This window comes from Neomonachus schauinslandi, chromosome 14, assembly GCF_002201575.2.
Source record: "Neomonachus schauinslandi chromosome 14, ASM220157v2, whole genome shotgun sequence".
Classification (NCBI taxonomy): Eukaryota; Metazoa; Chordata; class Mammalia; order Carnivora; family Phocidae; genus Neomonachus; species Neomonachus schauinslandi.
The window spans coordinates 66,990,258-67,008,011 of NC_058416.1; the positions used below are offsets into that span (position 1 = coordinate 66,990,258).

The window sequence follows — 17,754 nt, forward strand, 5'->3', positions numbered from 1 at the left end:
TTAAAGTGTGCTGTTCGGGTCACTGCTGATGGGCGAGGGGGGAAAAAATAAAGTGTGCTGCTGGGTGGCTTTCAGTACATCCACAGAGTTGTGCAACCATCACCACAATCTGATTTTAGAACATTTTCATTACCCCCAAATGGAAACCCCATACCCATTAGCAGTCACTCCCCATCCCTCTCTCTGCCCAGCAACCATGTCTTTCTGCCTCTATTCATTTTCCTACTCTGGACATTTCATATCAGTGGGGTCAAACAACATTATAAGGTTTTAACAAAGAAAAATGAAGACTGATCTCGGTACTGATGAGACAAGCCACACAGAGAAGCTTACATAATGCAGGCAAACAACTTGGGCAGCAGCAGAGGTCCAGACAAGGAATCAACCTCATCCCTGGTCCCCGAAGGCCACCACTGCCACTTGCCAATGGCAGAACCTGCCGTGGGAGGTCACCCCTCCCTGGGCTGCAGCTCCCTCACCTGAAAAAGCTATTAAGGGCCCTCTTAGCTCTGAAAGTCTATGATTTCAAGTGAAAGTACACTAAAAAAAAGGGCAGCAAATAGTCTTATCTAATCTCATTTGGCAAAACAAGCACCAAATGGGTGCATTTTCCATGGTGAAGGGCCACATCCAGCAGCTGAGGTCTGTACCTTCTGACAGAATCTGCTGGTGGGTCCGTCCTCTGCTGACTCAGCAAATTCCGTCCAAGGAAGCTTCTCTCTCGTACAGAAGGCAAAGGGCATAGCTGTGAAGAGGAGAAAGTCAGAATCAAATCCAACACTCATGACCTCGGAGGGGGCGCTCCTCAGCCCAGCTGTTGAGGGTCTGCACAAGATAACAAGTCTCCCAAGGGTCTCAGCCTGGTTTCTGGGTCCTGTGTCCCCGAATGTGAGCACCAGGCAGACCCTAACCTTCTAGGCTTCATAGCAAAACAAAGGGCTGGGCCAAATTTCTTTACTGCAGTCTTTTTTTTTTTTTTAAAGATTTTTTTTTTAATTTATTTATTCATGAGAGACAGAGAGAGAGAGAGGCAGAGGGAGAAGGAAGCTCCCAAGGAGCAGAGAGCCCGATGTGGGACTCGATCCCAGGACCCTGGGATCATGACCTGAGCCAAAGGCAGACGCTCAACCATCTGAGCCACCCAGGCGCCCTCTTTACTGCAGTCTTAAAAACAATTGAATTTAGGGAAAAAACAATTCAGGGACTTGAACAGATATCTGCATAATCATTTCATAGAAGCACTATTCACAACAGCTGAAAGATGGAAGTAACCCAAGTGTCCACTGATGGATGAATGGATAAACCAAATGTGGTATGTATCCATACAATGGAATGTTATTCAGCCTTAAAAAGCAGGAACTTCTGACACATGCTATAATATGGGTGAGGCTCAAAGACATTATGCTAAGTGATACATCAGTCATAAAAGGACAAATGCTATAGGAGTCCACTTAGATGGGGGTACTTAGGATAGCCAGATTCATAGGGACAGAAATTAGAATGGTGGTTGCCAGGGGCTGGATGGGGGAGGACAGAGTTTCAGTTTGGGAAGAGGAAAAAATTCTGGAGATGAATGATGGTGATGGTTGCACAACAGTGTGAATGTGCTTAATGCCACTGATCTGTATAAAAATGACTAAAGTGGTAAAGTTGATCTTATGTATATTTTACTCTGGATCCCAAACTGCTGGCCAATCTGCGGGTTGGTATAAGCATAGCCAAGACTCCCTGGGGAAAATGTCAGAGGGCCACTGAGGATGGCACTGGGGACCCTGGGCACATCACAGAAATGTTCCTCCTCACGGGGATAGAGAGGCTTGTTCAGGAACAAGAAAAGCCACTCACTTAATGAACTCCCATAAGAAGTCAGGGAACTGCTGGATGACGGACTGAATGTTCCCCAAGGATAAATGCATTATTCCCATGTTCTCTGGCTAGATGCCATCAGGGGGCTAATTAAATAAGAAATTTCATTAAATTCATAAACTGATTTTTGTTTGCTTTTTATTTTTCAAACAGCAGGTACCTACATATGGAGTAACAATTCACAGAATACTACACATACCGGGTTCAAAATGATGCTTGCCTTTGTCGGGGAGAGTGGGGGCTGCAATGGGGGTGGGTACAGGGATTTTTGGCTACGTGTGTTCCACCGCTCCCATACACTCTAGTGTCGGCCAGTCTGATGGTGTGAGCTGGTAAAGCTCCATGATTAAATATGCATTTCCCTCACCTATGGGTGGAGCACCTTGCCACATGGTCACTGGCCTTTCTGGGTTCATCCTCTAGGCAGTCTTGTTCCTAACTCTGCCCGTTTCCTAACAGGCTGTCTTTTTCTTCTTGCTTTGGATGACTGAATTCTTTGTTTGGACCAATTCTGTATACTCTTTAGACCTTCCTCCTTCCAATAACCCAAGTCCATTTTCTTTCAGGCAGCTTAGCCTAATGGAAGTTTCCAGATGCTTGCTATGGTTCACGTCGCTCTGAACTGACTAACCTGCAGGGATGGTATTCAGGAAGCAGCGTGACGTGCATGGCAAGTGCCTCACGTGGTCACGGCATGGGGCGGGTGGCCTGTTTGGGGTTACTAATTGTAGTCAACCTTTCCCAAACATGGGCCATGGGCCCAGTAATAGGCAGCTGGTCCCCATATCCTTGTGAAGTAGGGAAGACTCTCCTCATTTCACAAAGGAAGAGAAAAGAAGCATCAGTCTCCCAATTCCTTTCAGTTGTAGGATTGCTGGTCCTAAGATATGGCCAGCGTGAAGAGGTTACCAATGGCACCACCACCATCTTGGCCACCCAGGCCCTGCCAGTAACAGCCCCAGGGGCCTTGGCCTCAGGCTCAAGACTCCCCAGGCCTACCGTCAGGAAAGAGGGAGAGACTATTTTAAGGAAGCCAACGGAAAAAGCTGTTAATGACAAAAAAGATCCTTAATGACCATTTATTCTCCGCTTTCAGCACATTAGGAGAGACTCAAATACCCCAAGAGAATAAAACCTCCCTTTCTGACTTCATTTCAGGTTGCTAAGCTCTCCAAATTTCTCCATTTCCATTTTAATGGCTTCTTTTCCTGTTTACACAACCTCTGTAAACAAACTTTCCAAAGAGGAATGGGGAATGGAGGTTGGCGGGAGGCTGGCTGCAAAGTCCAACTCCACAGCTTTCAGATTAGAGGGGAAAGAGGGTTCCTTATTTATTGAACCAACACTCCATGAGTCAGGCTCTAAATTTAGACCTGGCTCTGCCCTCAGGAGCTGCCAGCCTAGATGGGGGGGAGCTCAATTATAACCTCGTGTGGCTGCACGATTTCACAGAGTGCTCAGTTCTATGCAGGGGAGTTCCCGGGGTCCCCCAAAGAAGGGGGTGTTTGTGCTAGACCTTGATGGATGACTGGGAGTTTTCCAGATCCAAGAAAAGGAAGAAGCTGGTGAAACCATCCCGTAAACATTTTGTCTGTCACGTAGCAGGGATTGTTCATTAAAGATAAAGCATTTAAAGATAAAGCTGAGGGCGCCTGGGTGGCTCAGTTGGTTAAGCGACTGCCTTCGGCTCAGGTCATGATCCTGGAGTCCCTGGATCGAGTCCCGCATCGGGCTCCCTGCTCGGCGGGGGGTCTGCTTCTCCCTCTGACCCTCCTCCCTCTCATGTGCTCTCTCTCATTCTCTCTCTCTCTCAAATAAATAAATAAAAATCTTAAAAAAAAAAAAAGAAAAGAAAAGAAAGATAAAGCTGAGCCTGAGTGCCTCAGTCAGTCAGGCGTCTGGCTCTTGATTTTGGCTCAGGTCATGATCTCAGGGTCGTGGGATCACACCCTATGTCTGGCTCCCTGCTCAGCGGGGTGTTTGCTTGAGATTCTCTCTCTTCCTCTCCCTCCACCCTCTCCCTGCAACTTGCGCTTTCGTGCTCTCTCTCTCTAACAAATAAATAATTTTTTTTTTTAAAGATAAAACAAGGGTGGGGGAATGGATAAACAAACTGTGGTCTATCCATATGGTGGAATATTATGCAGCCATAAAAAGGAAGGGCATTCTGACACTTGGCACAACATGCATGGACCTCGAAAACATTGTTCTAAAGTGAAATAAGCCAGTCACAAAAGGACAAATACTATATGATTCCACTTACATGAGGTCCCTAGAGTAATCAAATTCATAGAGATAGAAAGTTGAACAGAGGTATCAGAGGTGCAGGATGGAGGGGTATTATTAAATGAGTACAGAGTTTTTGTTGGAGATGTTGAAGAAGTTTTGGGTATAGATAGTGGTAACGGTTACACAATTTTGTGAACGCATTTAACGTCACTGAATTGTACACTTAGCAATGGTTAAAGTGATGAATATTATGTTATATGTATTTTATTATAGTTAAGTATGTTTAATGTTAAAAAATAGGGGTGCAAAGATACAAATGTAGGGATCCGAAGGGGTACGTGCATCCCGATGTTTACAGCAGCAATGTCCACAATAGCCAAACTGTGGAAAGAGCCAAGATGTCCATCGACAGATGAATGGATAAAGAAGATGTGGTATATATATATATAATGGAATATCATGCAGCCATCTAAAAGAATGAGATCTTGCCATTTGCAACGACATGGATGGAACTGGAGGGTATTATGCTGAGTGAAATAAGTCAAAAAGAGAAAGACATGTATCATATGACCTCACTGATATGAGGAATTCTTAATCTCAGGAAACAAACTGAGGGTTGCTGGAGTGGGGGGTGGGGTGGGAGGGATGGGGTGACTGGGTGATAGACACTGGGGAGGGTATGTGCTCTGGTAAGCGCCATGAATTGTGCAAGACTGTTGAATCTCAGATCTGTACCTCTGAAACAAATAATGCAATATATGTTAAGAAAAAAAAAAGAAGAAGAAGGTAGCGGGAGGGGAAGAATGAAGCGGGGGGAATCGGAGGGGTAGACGAACCATGAGAGACGATGGACTCTGAAAAACAAACTGAGGGTTCTAGAGGGGAGGGGGGTGTGAGGATGGGTTAGCCTGGTGGTGGGTATTGAGGAGGGCACATTCTGCATGGAGCACTGGGTGTTATGCACAAACAATGAATCATGGAACACTACATCTAAAACTAATGATGTAATGTATGGTGATTAACATAACAATAAAAAAAATTTTTAAAAAAGGGTGATAATTAGAATGGGAAAAATAAACTAACACCACACAATGACCTCATGGAGTTTATGGTCTAATGGAAGAGGCAGACAAATCAAAAGTGTTGCCCAAATGAGTGAAAGTATAAGTAACTGGGAACATGGAAAATGAGATGAACTTCTGGGTACAGATGGCAGACTGGATGCACGCCTTTGCTCTTTTCTGTAGCTGCACCAAATGACAGTAAAGGGACTTTTATGCAAAGGTACAAACCCATGAGGATGAAGCACTGAGAAAAGGACAAGAGCAACAGAACACGGGAGGCTGGAGAGCCAAGGGATGAGGGTAGATATTGTGATAGATAGACCCAGAAAATTCAGGCTTCCAGCAGTAGAGGAAGCCATATACTGTTCTCCACCATACACCCTTAGAAAGTTGAGGAGTCAGAGGTACCATTGGGCTCTGAAGGTGGGGAAGCAGCAAGGGGTAACAAACAAAAATTGGTCAAAAGTCTGCTTAAAAAGCAGTCAGAAGCCCAGATCCCTCCTCCATTGCACAAGGCTGCCATGAGTCCCACCCACCCCAGCAGAAGGCTAGAGGCTCATTCTCTGGAGGTGCTTAAACAGAAGGCCTCTGGCCTTGGGGAAGCCAGGACAGATGAAGACGAGTAGAGTGTCAAAAACAGAGGCATTCAGTAAACATTGGCACACCGGACCCCTATCCTCCTTCTCTTCTTGGCAGGAGGTAAGAAGAATCTTCTCTGGGGACTCTGACCAGCCTGAAAAGAATGACCCAAAGACACTATATGAAGGAATAGCTAACAAACAGCTAAACCAAGTCACCCTACCCTCTCATGAAGCTCAGTGGGAAGGAGCTCTTCCCACAAACTCAGAGTTTGCAATCAGCTTTTTAACCCCCAACTCTTAAAATATAAGCAGCTGGGGAAAAAAGACCAATTTGGAGTAAGTAGGAAACGTGCAAGGAGAAAAAAAATGCTACCTAACATCCTCAGAGACAAGAGAAAGTACTGCGATTATAAAATAAGAACAGGATGTCATAAAACAGGAACTTTCAGACCAAAAGAACTCTTGTAAATTCAAAATATGACAGCAGAAACAAAAGACTGAATGGCAAATCAAGATAAAATCTACCAGAAAACTGAGCAAAAAGACAAAGATGAAAAATAGGAGGAAATACTTAAGAAAATTAGGGATCTAGCCCAGGGTTCTAACATCCTCTTTTTTTTTTTTAAAGATTTTATTTATTTATTTGAGAGAAAGAGAATGAGAGACAGATAGCAAGAGAGGGAAGAGGGTCAGAGGGAGAAGCAGACCCCCCGCTGAGCAGGGAGCCCGATGCGGGACTCGATCCCGGGACTCCAGGATCATGACCTGAGCCAAAGGCAGTCGCTCAACCAACTGAGCCACCCAGGCGCCCCGGGTTCTAACATCCTAATAGTAGGAATATCAGGAAGAGAGGAAAGAAAAAAGAGGGGAGAAAATCACTAATGAACAGTAGATCTGAAGGACCCAGATTTCTAGCCTAGAGGAACCCAATGAGTTCCTGGAATAATGGATTAAAATAGATACATACACATTATGTACTGTCTCCCCACTCCCCACAAGAAGCACCCTAAGGGCAGAGGTGTCTCTCTTTTTGGCTTGCTGCTCTATCTCAAGGACCTATGGTGGCACCCAGCATATAGCAGATGCTTAATAAATATTTGATGACTTAATGAAAAAAATAAAATAGGTACACACAATGGCATATCATTATGAAACTTCAAAGCATTAGAGAAAATTCTACACCCTTCTAGAGAAAAAGAAACAGATCATATGCAATGGGTCATCAGTCAAAAGGGCTTTAGACTAGTCAACAACACTCAAAGCCAGGAGACAATGGAGCAATGTGCTCAAACTTCCGAAGGAAAATTATTTCTAACCTAGAATTCAATACCCAACCAAACTATCGAGCTAGTTGTAAGAGGAACATATTTTCAGATATGCAAGGTCTCAAAAAGGTTACCTCCTATGTGTTCTTTCTCAGAAAACTACTCAACCAAAAAGAGGGAGAAAAGCAAGAAAGAGGAAGATGGGGGATAGAAGAAACACAAGAGCAAGATAAAGGAACTCCCCAGCATGATGGTGAAGGGAAATCCCAGGATGACAGCTGTGCAGCCAGCAGAGGGGGCAACTAATCAGACTAGAGCAGTCAGAAGGCTCTGGGGACTTACTCCTTCAAGGAGATGGAACCAGGTAGGGGGTATGGGGGAAATAGTTGATGGGGATTAAGAAGAGCACTTGTGATGAGCACCGGGTAATATACGGAACTGCTGAATCACTATATTGTACACCTGAAATGAACATAACACTGTATGTTAACTAACTGGAATTAAAATGAAAACTTACAACTGAAAAAAAAGGAGATGGAACCAACAGACAGCTTCACACGTCTAAACCTCCCAAGAGGATTTAGGAAGCTGGAAATAAGTTTGGGGTAGAATTTGGGGTAGGTGTACAGAAAACAAAGCAAATTCTGGGGAAAACAGAAAGTGATTCAGGAAAAGAAATCTAAGTCTACAGAATGGCTTGGCAGAGAATGGATGGAAGGTAAGAAGGGTATGTGTGAACAGAGTGGGCAGAGGAGGCAAGGGACTAATGCTGTCTTCTTCCACAGTGGGAAGTTAATAGATGGTATGAAAGTGAACAATCAGGAAGCAGCAACACAAAAGGAGATTCCCAAAGAACCAGCCAAGAGTAGAAAGTGGTTGCCTCTGGGGAGGAGGACAGCTAGTTTTTGGTAACAGACCTTGTAGACCGTTTGACTCCCAACCACAAGCATGTAGAACTTTGATAAAAAGAAAATAAAGGTATATGGTACCAGGGGTACATTACAGGGACATACCTTGAGATAGGGAGGTGGGCTCTGAGCTTCTATTTGAAGGCTAGACGGGGTCTAAAAGGCAAGGAGAGGGGGAGGGGAGGGCGAGGGGGATGAAGGCCAGGCCAGAGGGAGCAGCTGCTGTAGTGGCCTGGGAGGAGGGAGAGGGTGCCGTAGGGCAGTGAAGGATCCAGGAGGTCAGAGGAGAGCCCAGCCGAGATGAGGCCGCAGAGGAGGTGGAAGGAACAGACTAAGCAGTACAGAGTTGAGTTTTGTAAAGATCTTTCCTAGAAGGCATGAAGAGCAGTTAGAAGGGGCCAAAGTGGACAGTGCAGGGAGACCAGCTGGAAGCAAATACAGAAGCCAGGTGTAAGCTGGTGGCACCTCGGGCCAGGGCAGTGGTGAGAAGGTGGGTAGGAGCAACTGAGTGGGTTCAGGACCCTTTGGGAAGAAGAACTGGCAGGACCAGACAACAGACTGGGGTGTGTGGAGGCCAGGATTCCTGGCTTTCTGGTGTCGTTGACAAAAGAATCTTTCTATAGATGAGAGAAGAAGAGATTTTTTAAAAAGTCAAGTAGTCCTCTTGGTGACATGGAGATAATACACTATTATCTGAAGGCAGCAGAGAAAGCACCCCAGGAGAGACTTACTCCATGCTTCCTGGAAACAGATGATGTTCACTCTGCATACAGCGGCCACCTCTACGATGGATTCTATGCGTCTGTGAAGCGCAGTGACCTGGCAATTCAAAAAGCAAGGATTAGAACCTACTCTCTTCTGTTGGTTGAGACTATTTTCAGAACTCATCCCCAAGGACGAGGAACAACCCTCCACCTAGGCAGCGGCAAGAGGGTGAGGAAGGTGGGGAGGTTCTGATACATCCTACTCGAATAAAGTCCAAAATCTGCAGTAAAAGGTGGAGGTGCATGGGGTGCCCTGGGTGGAAGAGTCAGTTGAGCTTCTGACTCTTGGTTTTGGCTCTGGTCATGATTTCAGAGTTGTGGGATCCAGCCCCGCGTCAGGCTCTGCACTCAGTGGAGTCTGCCTGAGATTCTCTTACTCTGCCCACTACCCCTCCCCCGCAAGCTCTAAATAAACAAATAAATAAAAGGTGGAGGTGCAGAGGCTCTAGGGTCCCACACACTCAATGCTGCCTTTCAGAGCCTCAGTTTCTTCACCTGGAGAATAGGGAGAACATCATCTGCCCCAAAGGGTTGCACAGAGGAGTGTATAAGCTTATCTGCTATTTACTGCAAGAGGGGACCACACCCAGTGCACACTTTGGCCATCCCCTGGGCTAACTGCTCCTTTTGCCTCAGGACAGAGTCCACTTTCTACCATCCTGTACTCAAGGCTTCCGGTATGACTTGTCCTGCCACTTCCATTTTCCTGTGTGTATCTTATCATTGAATGAATGGATCCCATTTTCCAAGTGTGTCCTCCTTTAGGAATGTAACTTCCCCACTCCACCCAATCTTCCCTGGATGTGTTATTCATGTCATGCGTCACCCACAGAGGAGTGACTCTCCCAGCAAAAGGCTGAGCATCAAGAGGTGCCTCAGCATGCCCTGGTAGGTCCCTATGGTGGCGCTGTTCCCATTGTGCTGTTGTGTTCCCCACTGTCTGTCACTCCATTACCCCACGAGCTCCTTAGGGGCAGGAGGAAAGTTGTCTTCATCTTCTTGGTGTCCTCAGCACAATGCCTGGCCCCCAGGAGATGTTTGGAACGTCTGTTCAGAGAAAGACCTGAAGAACTAGGCCGAAAACCCAGAGAGCAACAACTCTTCACGATGCTGTCTCTCCCCTTCAAGACTACACACCAAGGCTCCATGGGTATTTGCTAGGTGCTGACAGTGTGCGGAGTGTGCTCCTAGGTGCCGTGGGGGTGAGAACAGTGTCCCTGCCCCTGACAATCTGGGATGGTTGAGGAAACATACTCACAGTCAATTAATCCAGAGACAAAAAGTGACCTGAGAACCAGAAATCTTTTAATCCAACAAAAGCAGAAGGACCAAAGAGAAAGATGATGCAGAACCTGACCTGGAATCCAATTGACCTTTTCTCGAGAATCCCTAGGAGTTCTGAGGCATGCTGTATCCCCAGGAAACCTCTGCAGAGAAAGCCTTAAAAGTTTGAGCAGCTGGAGGAATGCTGTGAAGAAGTGTAGACAACAAATCGCCTGTGTCTGTGACAACATATTTCTTTAGGGACATACAAGAATGCTGTCACATTTATACTAACCGTAAGGTCATGAGGAAATGCATATCATATTCCCGCCACCCTGAGGCACCATCAGCTGACAGACATCTGGGTTTGGTGAGTCCCCACCCACAGGATCACGGATGGACAGACAGGTCCTGACCGGCGTGTGCTAGCAGGTACCCTTCTGGCAAAAGACTGAGAGGCAGAGTTCCAGAGAGAGCTCGAGCCAGACAAAGGGCACCCTCCCCACTGAGAAATGGAACTTCAGATCAATCGCAGGAGAGGACGTGGAGGGGAAGGTGAGAAAAACTGAGGAGCGAGAAGGCAAAGAGAGGGCAGGAGCCAGACAAGAAAGAAGAGCCAGAGATGCGGGCTACAGGGAAGGGGGGTGGCCAGGGCAGAAGCATCTAGATGACCACTCGTGGTGCCTATGGATTTGCAGTGAGTGGCCACCTGGGGACTGTGGACGTGTTCAAAACACAGAGCGGGCCAACTGCTCCGTTTATGTATTTATGGTCAAAAGAGGCTGCACCTGTTTTGCCACAGGGGCATCTGCAGGCAGGGGAGTTCTGTTCTGAACAAGTCCCACACGCACGGTCCGAGGTGGTCTCAGCTGCTCCTCTGCGGCCTCAAAGGCATACCCCTGCAGCTCAAAGTCCCCTTCGGAGGCGGCTTCAAAAGCCCTGCTGGGCAAATCAAGCTTCCTAAATGGGCAGGAAAGATGGGAAACGATTTGCATGTCTGCTGAGTTGAAAATTCCCCTCCAACCCCCCTGTAGTCACCCATCAGGTAGAGAGGAGGCGGGGGCATCTGGCAAGGAGGCACACAGAGCAACCCAGTGCCAGGGCCCACTCGTGGGAAGCTGGAGTGGGGGCCGGGAGGAGCGGGGGGCCCTGCCTGGTGGAGAACGGACACTACACTGAGTATGGGCTTCACCAGGGAGGTGCCGGGGTCAGGCCTGGCAAAGCGGGAAGCAGGGAGGGGGGCTGTAGGGTGACTGGTCAAGAGGTTGATGTTTTAGAGCTGCTGACCTCAGGGTGGAGATTACAGTCTCAGCAGTCAGCACAGAAGAGAGGCAATGGATTTCCAAAAATGTTTGTGGACTAGAATCAGAGGGCTCTGCTGAGCCTGCGGGGTGGGGCAGGCTGTGATAAGACAGGAGCGACTGCTGAGGACAGGGCTTAGGAGATGGCTGGGTAGAGGGACCGGGACTGATAGCATGAGGGGGGGTCCTGTGACCATTCGCCACTAAGGGTTACAGGTCTCCGGTGAGCCCCACCCCCCTGTCCTGCTGCTGCTCCCGCCAGGGGCAGTCCTATGCCTGGTGCTGGGGGCCCTGGTGGGACCCAGGTGTCCAGACCAAAGGTGCAGGCGCTCATCCTGGTTTGTGGTTTATTAACAAAGGCAAATGGATTATTTATAAAACCTTCCACCTAAGCGACCACTGGCCAAACAGCAAACACCTCCTGATGCTTGTTGGATGCCGTGCACTGAGGCGAAACCGGCAGGTGCACGGGACATGGCCTCTGGCCAGGAAGGCCTAACCATCTAGGGGCGAGATGGTTATGAAATACTCAGAGAACACATCAAAAAATAACCTGACAGCCATTATCTAATAATAATATTTCTCTCCTACTTTAAATCACTTTCTTAAAGACGTTCCTTTCAAAATCACAGCCCTGTCAGCCCAAGCCCCCTGTCGCCGCCCCCTGCCAGGCGATTTCCATGTGACGGCCCTGACAGCTCCAAGTTGGGTTCCACCCCTGACAATCAGCTTGCTTTTCAACTAGTCAGGGTTCCGTTCACTTTAGCAGGTTAGAAATAGCAGCATTGCCCACACCGCACCTCCCCTTGCCGTGATTGCCTCAGACACAGTCCTCCTGCCCTCAAGCAAAGGGCTCCCCCCACTACAGCCCTCAGCCCCACGACAAGTCACCATGGAGGATAGGAGAAAAAGGAGAAGGGCTCTGTGTGTCTGTTTCCCCTCAGGCGGGGGAGCAGGACCGTTCTTTGGGAGACCTGTTGGCAGGCCTGTCCTCCATCTGGGTCTCATCCCAGGAAGAGAGCAGATGGAAGAGATCTTGTCTCACCTTTGCAAGCCCACCTGTAGCCGTCACCTGGATGACAGATGTCCCTCAGCCTCTGGCCGTCTTTCCTCATCCGATGCCCACAGCTGTTGGCTCTCCCCATCTTTCCATCACCATGAGCCCGGTTATTCTGTGATGTGCAGCCTCCCTGCCTTGTCACTATGTTGAGTGCTGCCTCCATCCCTCCCACACCCAGTTCCCTGCAGACACTCATTCTCCTAGGCTTGAGATGGCACAGGCCAGGCCACTATATCCTCAGAGAGAGCCACCCTCAGGTTGTTTAGTCACCCCTACCTTCTGGTTATCCAAGTGGTCCATCACCATGTCCTGCCCCACTTAGTCTGGGAGAACCCAACAGACCCTTGAGCCCCATTCCATAAACAAGTACTGTGCCCATGAAAGGCTTGGCATAGGGATGTTGTGGGATATAGACTGGCTATGGCCCAGCAGGGGGGTGAGGCAGAGACCAGTAGATGAACCACAACCTCAGAAGGGCTCCATGCCGCCGGAAACCCTCCCTTGGTCCCCATAGTCGGCCTTCTGCCCTTCCGCCCCTTATCCTGATATTAAGGCCCCACATGGCCTCACCTCTAATGTCAAGGAGGAGAGCCCATCATTTCCTGCTCTGGCTCCAACATACCCTCCTGGCCCCACCTCCCCCATCAGGGTCAAGGCAGACCCCGTCTGAGGGAGCCCAGCTCCTGCCTCCTCTGCTACCTCTAGCTTCTAGAACTTCATCTTTCCTCTCTAATAGCTCTTTACCATCAGTGTTTTAAATAATTAAACTAGAGCTTTGCTACAAAAGAAACACATGCTCGTTGGGAGAAAAAAATCAAACAGTGGAAAGGATATCAAATGAAAACTGAATTCCCCTCTCCATCACACCCCTCAGCTCCAGTCCCGAATCTCAGAGACAACCCCTCTTAATAATGTTGTAGGTATTTTTCCAACATTTTCCTATAAGTGTGTAAACTACATTGGTGTCCTTCTGTATATTCTGCTCTCCACTTGCCTTTCTTACTTAACAATATGCATAACTTGGACATTTCTCCCTGTCTCCTACAGACCTATCACATCCACCATTAAAGCTATTTGAGGGGCACCTGGGTGGCTCAGTTGGTTAAGCTCCTGACTTTGGCTCTGGTCATGATCTCAGCATCCTGGGACTGAGCCCCACCCCAGGCTCTGCACTCAGTGGGGAGTCAGCTTCTCCCTCTCCCTCTGCCCCTCCCCCTGCTCATGCTCTCTCTCAAAAAAAAAAAAGCTATTTAAATCTTTCCCATTAAAAAAATAAATAACAGAGAAAAAAAGGAAACACTCCACAGGTCCCTCTTGTTACCTCACTTGCTCTCCTCACCTCCCCTTCATAGGGAGCTTCCCCAAAGCCTTCACCTCTCACACCTTTCTCAGCCCCCTATTCCCTGGGGCCCACTCCCCCACTCTGAATTGCCACCAGCCTTCTGGTTGGCTTTAGCAATGGGAGAGACTCACATTCCTGTCTTCATCCTTCTAGACCTCCCTATACCATTTGACACTCTGTCCCTATCCTGCTTGCTGTCCTTGATACTTGCCCTAGGGCCCCTGATCCCTACTTCCTCACCTCTGGAGTACCATGCAAAGTCTCCACTTCCTCTGATTTTTTTTTTAACAGCAGGTTCTCCTGAATCCCTCCTTGGGCCTGTCCCACTCTGTACGCACTCTTCCGCCTGCAATGAGGACAGTCCCAAGCCCAGCCTCCCCCAGTGAGGACCACCTCTGCACAATTCCTGTAGTGGGTTGAACTGAGGCTCCCCAAAAGATACATCCACATCTTAATACCCAGAACCCGTGAATGAGACCTTATTTGGAAAAAGGACATTTGCGGATGTAATTAAAGATCTCAAGATAAGATCATCCTGGATTATCCAGGCAAGCCCTAAATCTAGTGACCAGTATTCTTATAAGAGATGCCCAGGGGAGAGTCAGGGGGAAGAGAAGGCCATGTAAAGACAGAGGCAGAGATTGGGGTGATGCTGCCACAAGCTAAGGGATGCCAGAAGCCACCAGAAATTAGAGAAGGCAAGGAAGGATTCTCCCCCAGAGCCTCTGGAGAAGTGTGGCCCTGCTGACACCCTGATTTTGCACATCTGGTCTTCAGGACTGTGAGAATAAATTTCTTTTGGTTTAAGCCACCAGTGTGTGGTAATTTGTTCCAGCAGCCCTAGGAAACTGGACAGCATCCCCAATTCAACTCATTAGACTTCCCCAAAGCTGCTCCCCATTAGATGAATAAACCAGCCACCCGATCTGCCTCCTCTGCTGTGTTGGCTATCCACACCGCTTGCTGACCTCCCAAGACCTCTGGAACCCTTCCTCTTCTTGGCTCCCAGGCACTCTGTTACTTTAGGCCTCCTCATCTTTCACCTGCTCTTTTCAAATTCTTTAAAGACTCCCACCACCATTAGGACAGGTCCCGCTCCCTTAGCATGGTGTACAGAGTCCCTGGGCCTACCGTGCCTACTTTTGCCTCCTCCCCACAGCATTCTACACATGCAATCCCTGAATGAGCATGCTCCCTGGTGTCTGGGCCATGACCCGGAGTACCTGAGCCCTTCCTGTCTCCAAACCAACTTCTCCATCTCCTTCACCTCCACCTCTGTTCATGTACACTCTCTCCAGCTTTCCTTGCATCCTTCTCTCATCGTGTATGGCAACCATCAAAAGGCGGAAAGCCCCTCCAAGGGGGGAACCATGTACTCCTAGTGCCCAGGACAAAAATAAACATGCACTAAATGTTTGTTGAATGAATAAATGCTTCTTGGTTTTGGCTGTCTTAAAATTGAGAGTCCATGCTCTTTGAGGATTTCATCTGCCTGGCCCAGGCAAAAGCCTATTTAGCTCATTCACTTGACATACACTTATTAAGCATCGTCTTTGTGCTTGGCACAGCAATTAATCAGGAGAGAAGGTGGGCTTGTGTGGAATGCAGTCAGGAGTCCTGAGGGAGGGGCTGAGGACTCGGGCTCCACCAGGCCTTCACAGAGGTGGCCCTGTCAGTCAGGCTATAAGGAGTGAGCAGGGGTTTAAGTGGGAGAAGGTTTTTAAATGACTAATGATTTTCCATCTTCAGTTCACAGTCATGTGCATAGCCAAATCCCAACCAATTGCAAGGACTGAGCAAGTACAAAGGACAATACCCTAGAGGTAAAGCCTGGAAGGCCTCAGTGCTGAGTGGAAGAGAACCTTTCATGAACAGTTACTATAAGCCAAGCCCTTCAATGAGGCCCAGTCATCACTGGCCAATGGGTGTTGGCTCTCATTTTCCCACCCATTATAATTCCTCCCCACTCTGGAGATCCAAATGCTCACATAAGGTCCCTCTTGCAAGGTAGTCCTTATCCCAGTCTCTAGAAGGTGCCTCAGCCAGTCACTTACATGAGAAACTTGTTTCTCTTTTCCTAAGACTCTTGTGCTTTACCTCTCTCTGACACCACAAACTCTCTCCATTTCTGTTCCCAGAAGAATATGCCCACCTCATCCTTAAAAACAAAACAAAACAAAACAAACCTATTCCCATCCTGAGACCCTTCCTTTAAGACACCTTCAACACCTTCAACTCTAAGACGCTTCCCTCTTGACAGGTATGGTGGAAAGTAGTAGGTCAGCATGATTTCACTGGAGGGACCTTGAAGGTCACCCAGTCCCAGGTATCCCTCTTTGGGTATGAAGAGCCCTTTTCAAGAGAGTTCTGTACCACTCCTACCCCCAAAGGCAGTTGTTCTACCTTTACCATCCACTAGCCCTGTTCACTAGCGGATGGTGAAGTTCACTTTATGTCCTCTTAGATCTGAGATCTGGCCTCCCTGCAGTAACTCCACTGCAGCCAGTGGCTGGGAACCACTGACCCAATCAACACCCTTGAGTTTCAGGTTTATCAGTTTCCTGCCTCAAGGTCACTGCCACAAGGTCAGGAAGTGCACAGTCTGGCTTGGGGGGCGGGGAGCCCACCAGTGGGCAAGGAAGTGGAAGGAGATTAAGTCAGAAGCTGCATGGGTTCAGAGTTTGGATTTCATTCTAAGAGCCATCGGAATCCTTCAGAGTTTTTTATTTTTTTTAAAGATTCCATCCATTATTTGAGAGAGAGAGAGAGCATGCACACACAAGGTGGGGGGGCCCGAGGGAGGGGAAGAAGCAAGCTCGGCGCTGAGCAGCAAGCCCAACCAGGGGCTGGATCCCAGGACCCCAGGATCATGACCTGAGCCAAAGGCAGATGCTTAACCGACTGAGCCACCCAGGTGCCCCTCCTTCACAGAGTTTTAGGCAAAGGAGCAACAAGATATGATTTACATCTTTGGGTTGCTTGGAGAAAAGTGGATTGAAGAGAACCAAGAGTGAAAATGTCTTCCAGCTTTGTATACCCAGTGTCCAGCGGTGCACTAACCTCAGAATGTCCTAGTGATGCACACGACTAGCTGCGAGTGGAAAAACATTTGCACTAAGTGTGGTAACTAACTCCTGGGCCTTGCAATGGGAAAGGTTCCTACTCTAACCAGATTCAGCCAGCCTCTACCTCGAGGATCTGCCAGAGGCCCAGTCACCGCAGGAAGTAAGGGCTGGGCCTGGACAGTCAGGTGACTTGCTAGGGGCTCTGGCTGGAAGCACTGACCCAGACAGACCCCCAGAGCATAGGCCTGCCTCTGGGGAGGAAGCTGGTCACTGGAAGTAGGTAAAGAGAGCTGGGTGGCCACAGGGAAAGCGACAGAGAGCAAAACTGTCCTTTCCCTTCCAGGTTCTTTTCCCCTTCCGAGTTCTGGGCAACAAGGGGAGAACTGGCTTGTAAAGGTCACTCGGGGGCTGGGGAACCCCTGAGGCCCAGAGCCATCACATCTAGATCTCCTAAGGCCTCTGCTCACCAACTCCGATCTTCATGGCCCCCTCAGAACCCTTCAGATCCTGAAGCACTCTCCCTGGTTCCCCAAACCCACACTCGCTGGCCCCAAGGTCTCCCCACCCGAGCCTCTGGGCCCCAGACCTGGTTTCCTTGCCATAGAGAATGCGTTTCACCTCCCTCAAGTCTGCGGGTGGCAGGTGCTTCTCCAAACATTGCTCCAGGGACTCCCATTCAGGCCCCGCCATGGCTGGAGTCTGCAAGCGCGGATGAGGCGCTGATGTCCAGACTAATACTGCCTACCCTTTGCCCCCAGAAAGAGGAGAAGGAGGAGCCAACAACCAGGTCCGCGCACGCGCTCTCCTCTCTACTCGCGCACCTCCGGCCCCTGGAGGGCTCACGTGAGGCACGCCCCCTCCTCGCGCCTTCCAGGGCTTCGCGGGGGGGACCGCCCCTTGCCCTTCGCACCTCCTTCCGCACGCGCCAGGACACGCCCCTTCCACGGGCGGGACTGCCCCGAGTCCTCGCGCCTCAGCTGCACGCCCTGGGCGGCTGCTGCTCGGTACTTGCGGCCTTTGGAGGCTCTCGCCCCGGTCCCCAGAAG

The 17,754-nt window shown here is 48.9% G+C and overlaps 1 protein-coding gene across 1 annotated transcript in view; it reads right to left on the reverse strand.

The window, feature by feature from the left end:
* UPB1 (beta-ureidopropionase 1) overlaps window positions 1–17,442 on the reverse strand; it is a 30,806-nt gene extending 13,364 nt beyond the window's left edge. Inside the window, exons 1-4 of the mRNA XM_021687892.2 lie at window positions 17,295–17,442; window positions 10,729–10,900; window positions 8,645–8,732; window positions 651–745 (exon numbers count right to left, since the gene is read on the reverse strand). Coding sequence (XP_021543567.1) covers window positions 651–745; window positions 8,645–8,732; window positions 10,729–10,900; window positions 17,295–17,398 — 459 coding nt within the window. The 5' untranslated portion in view covers window positions 17,399–17,442. The remainder of the gene's footprint in view (window positions 1–650; window positions 746–8,644; window positions 8,733–10,728; window positions 10,901–17,294) is intronic.
* Between the last annotated feature and the right edge of the window lie 312 nt (window positions 17,443–17,754).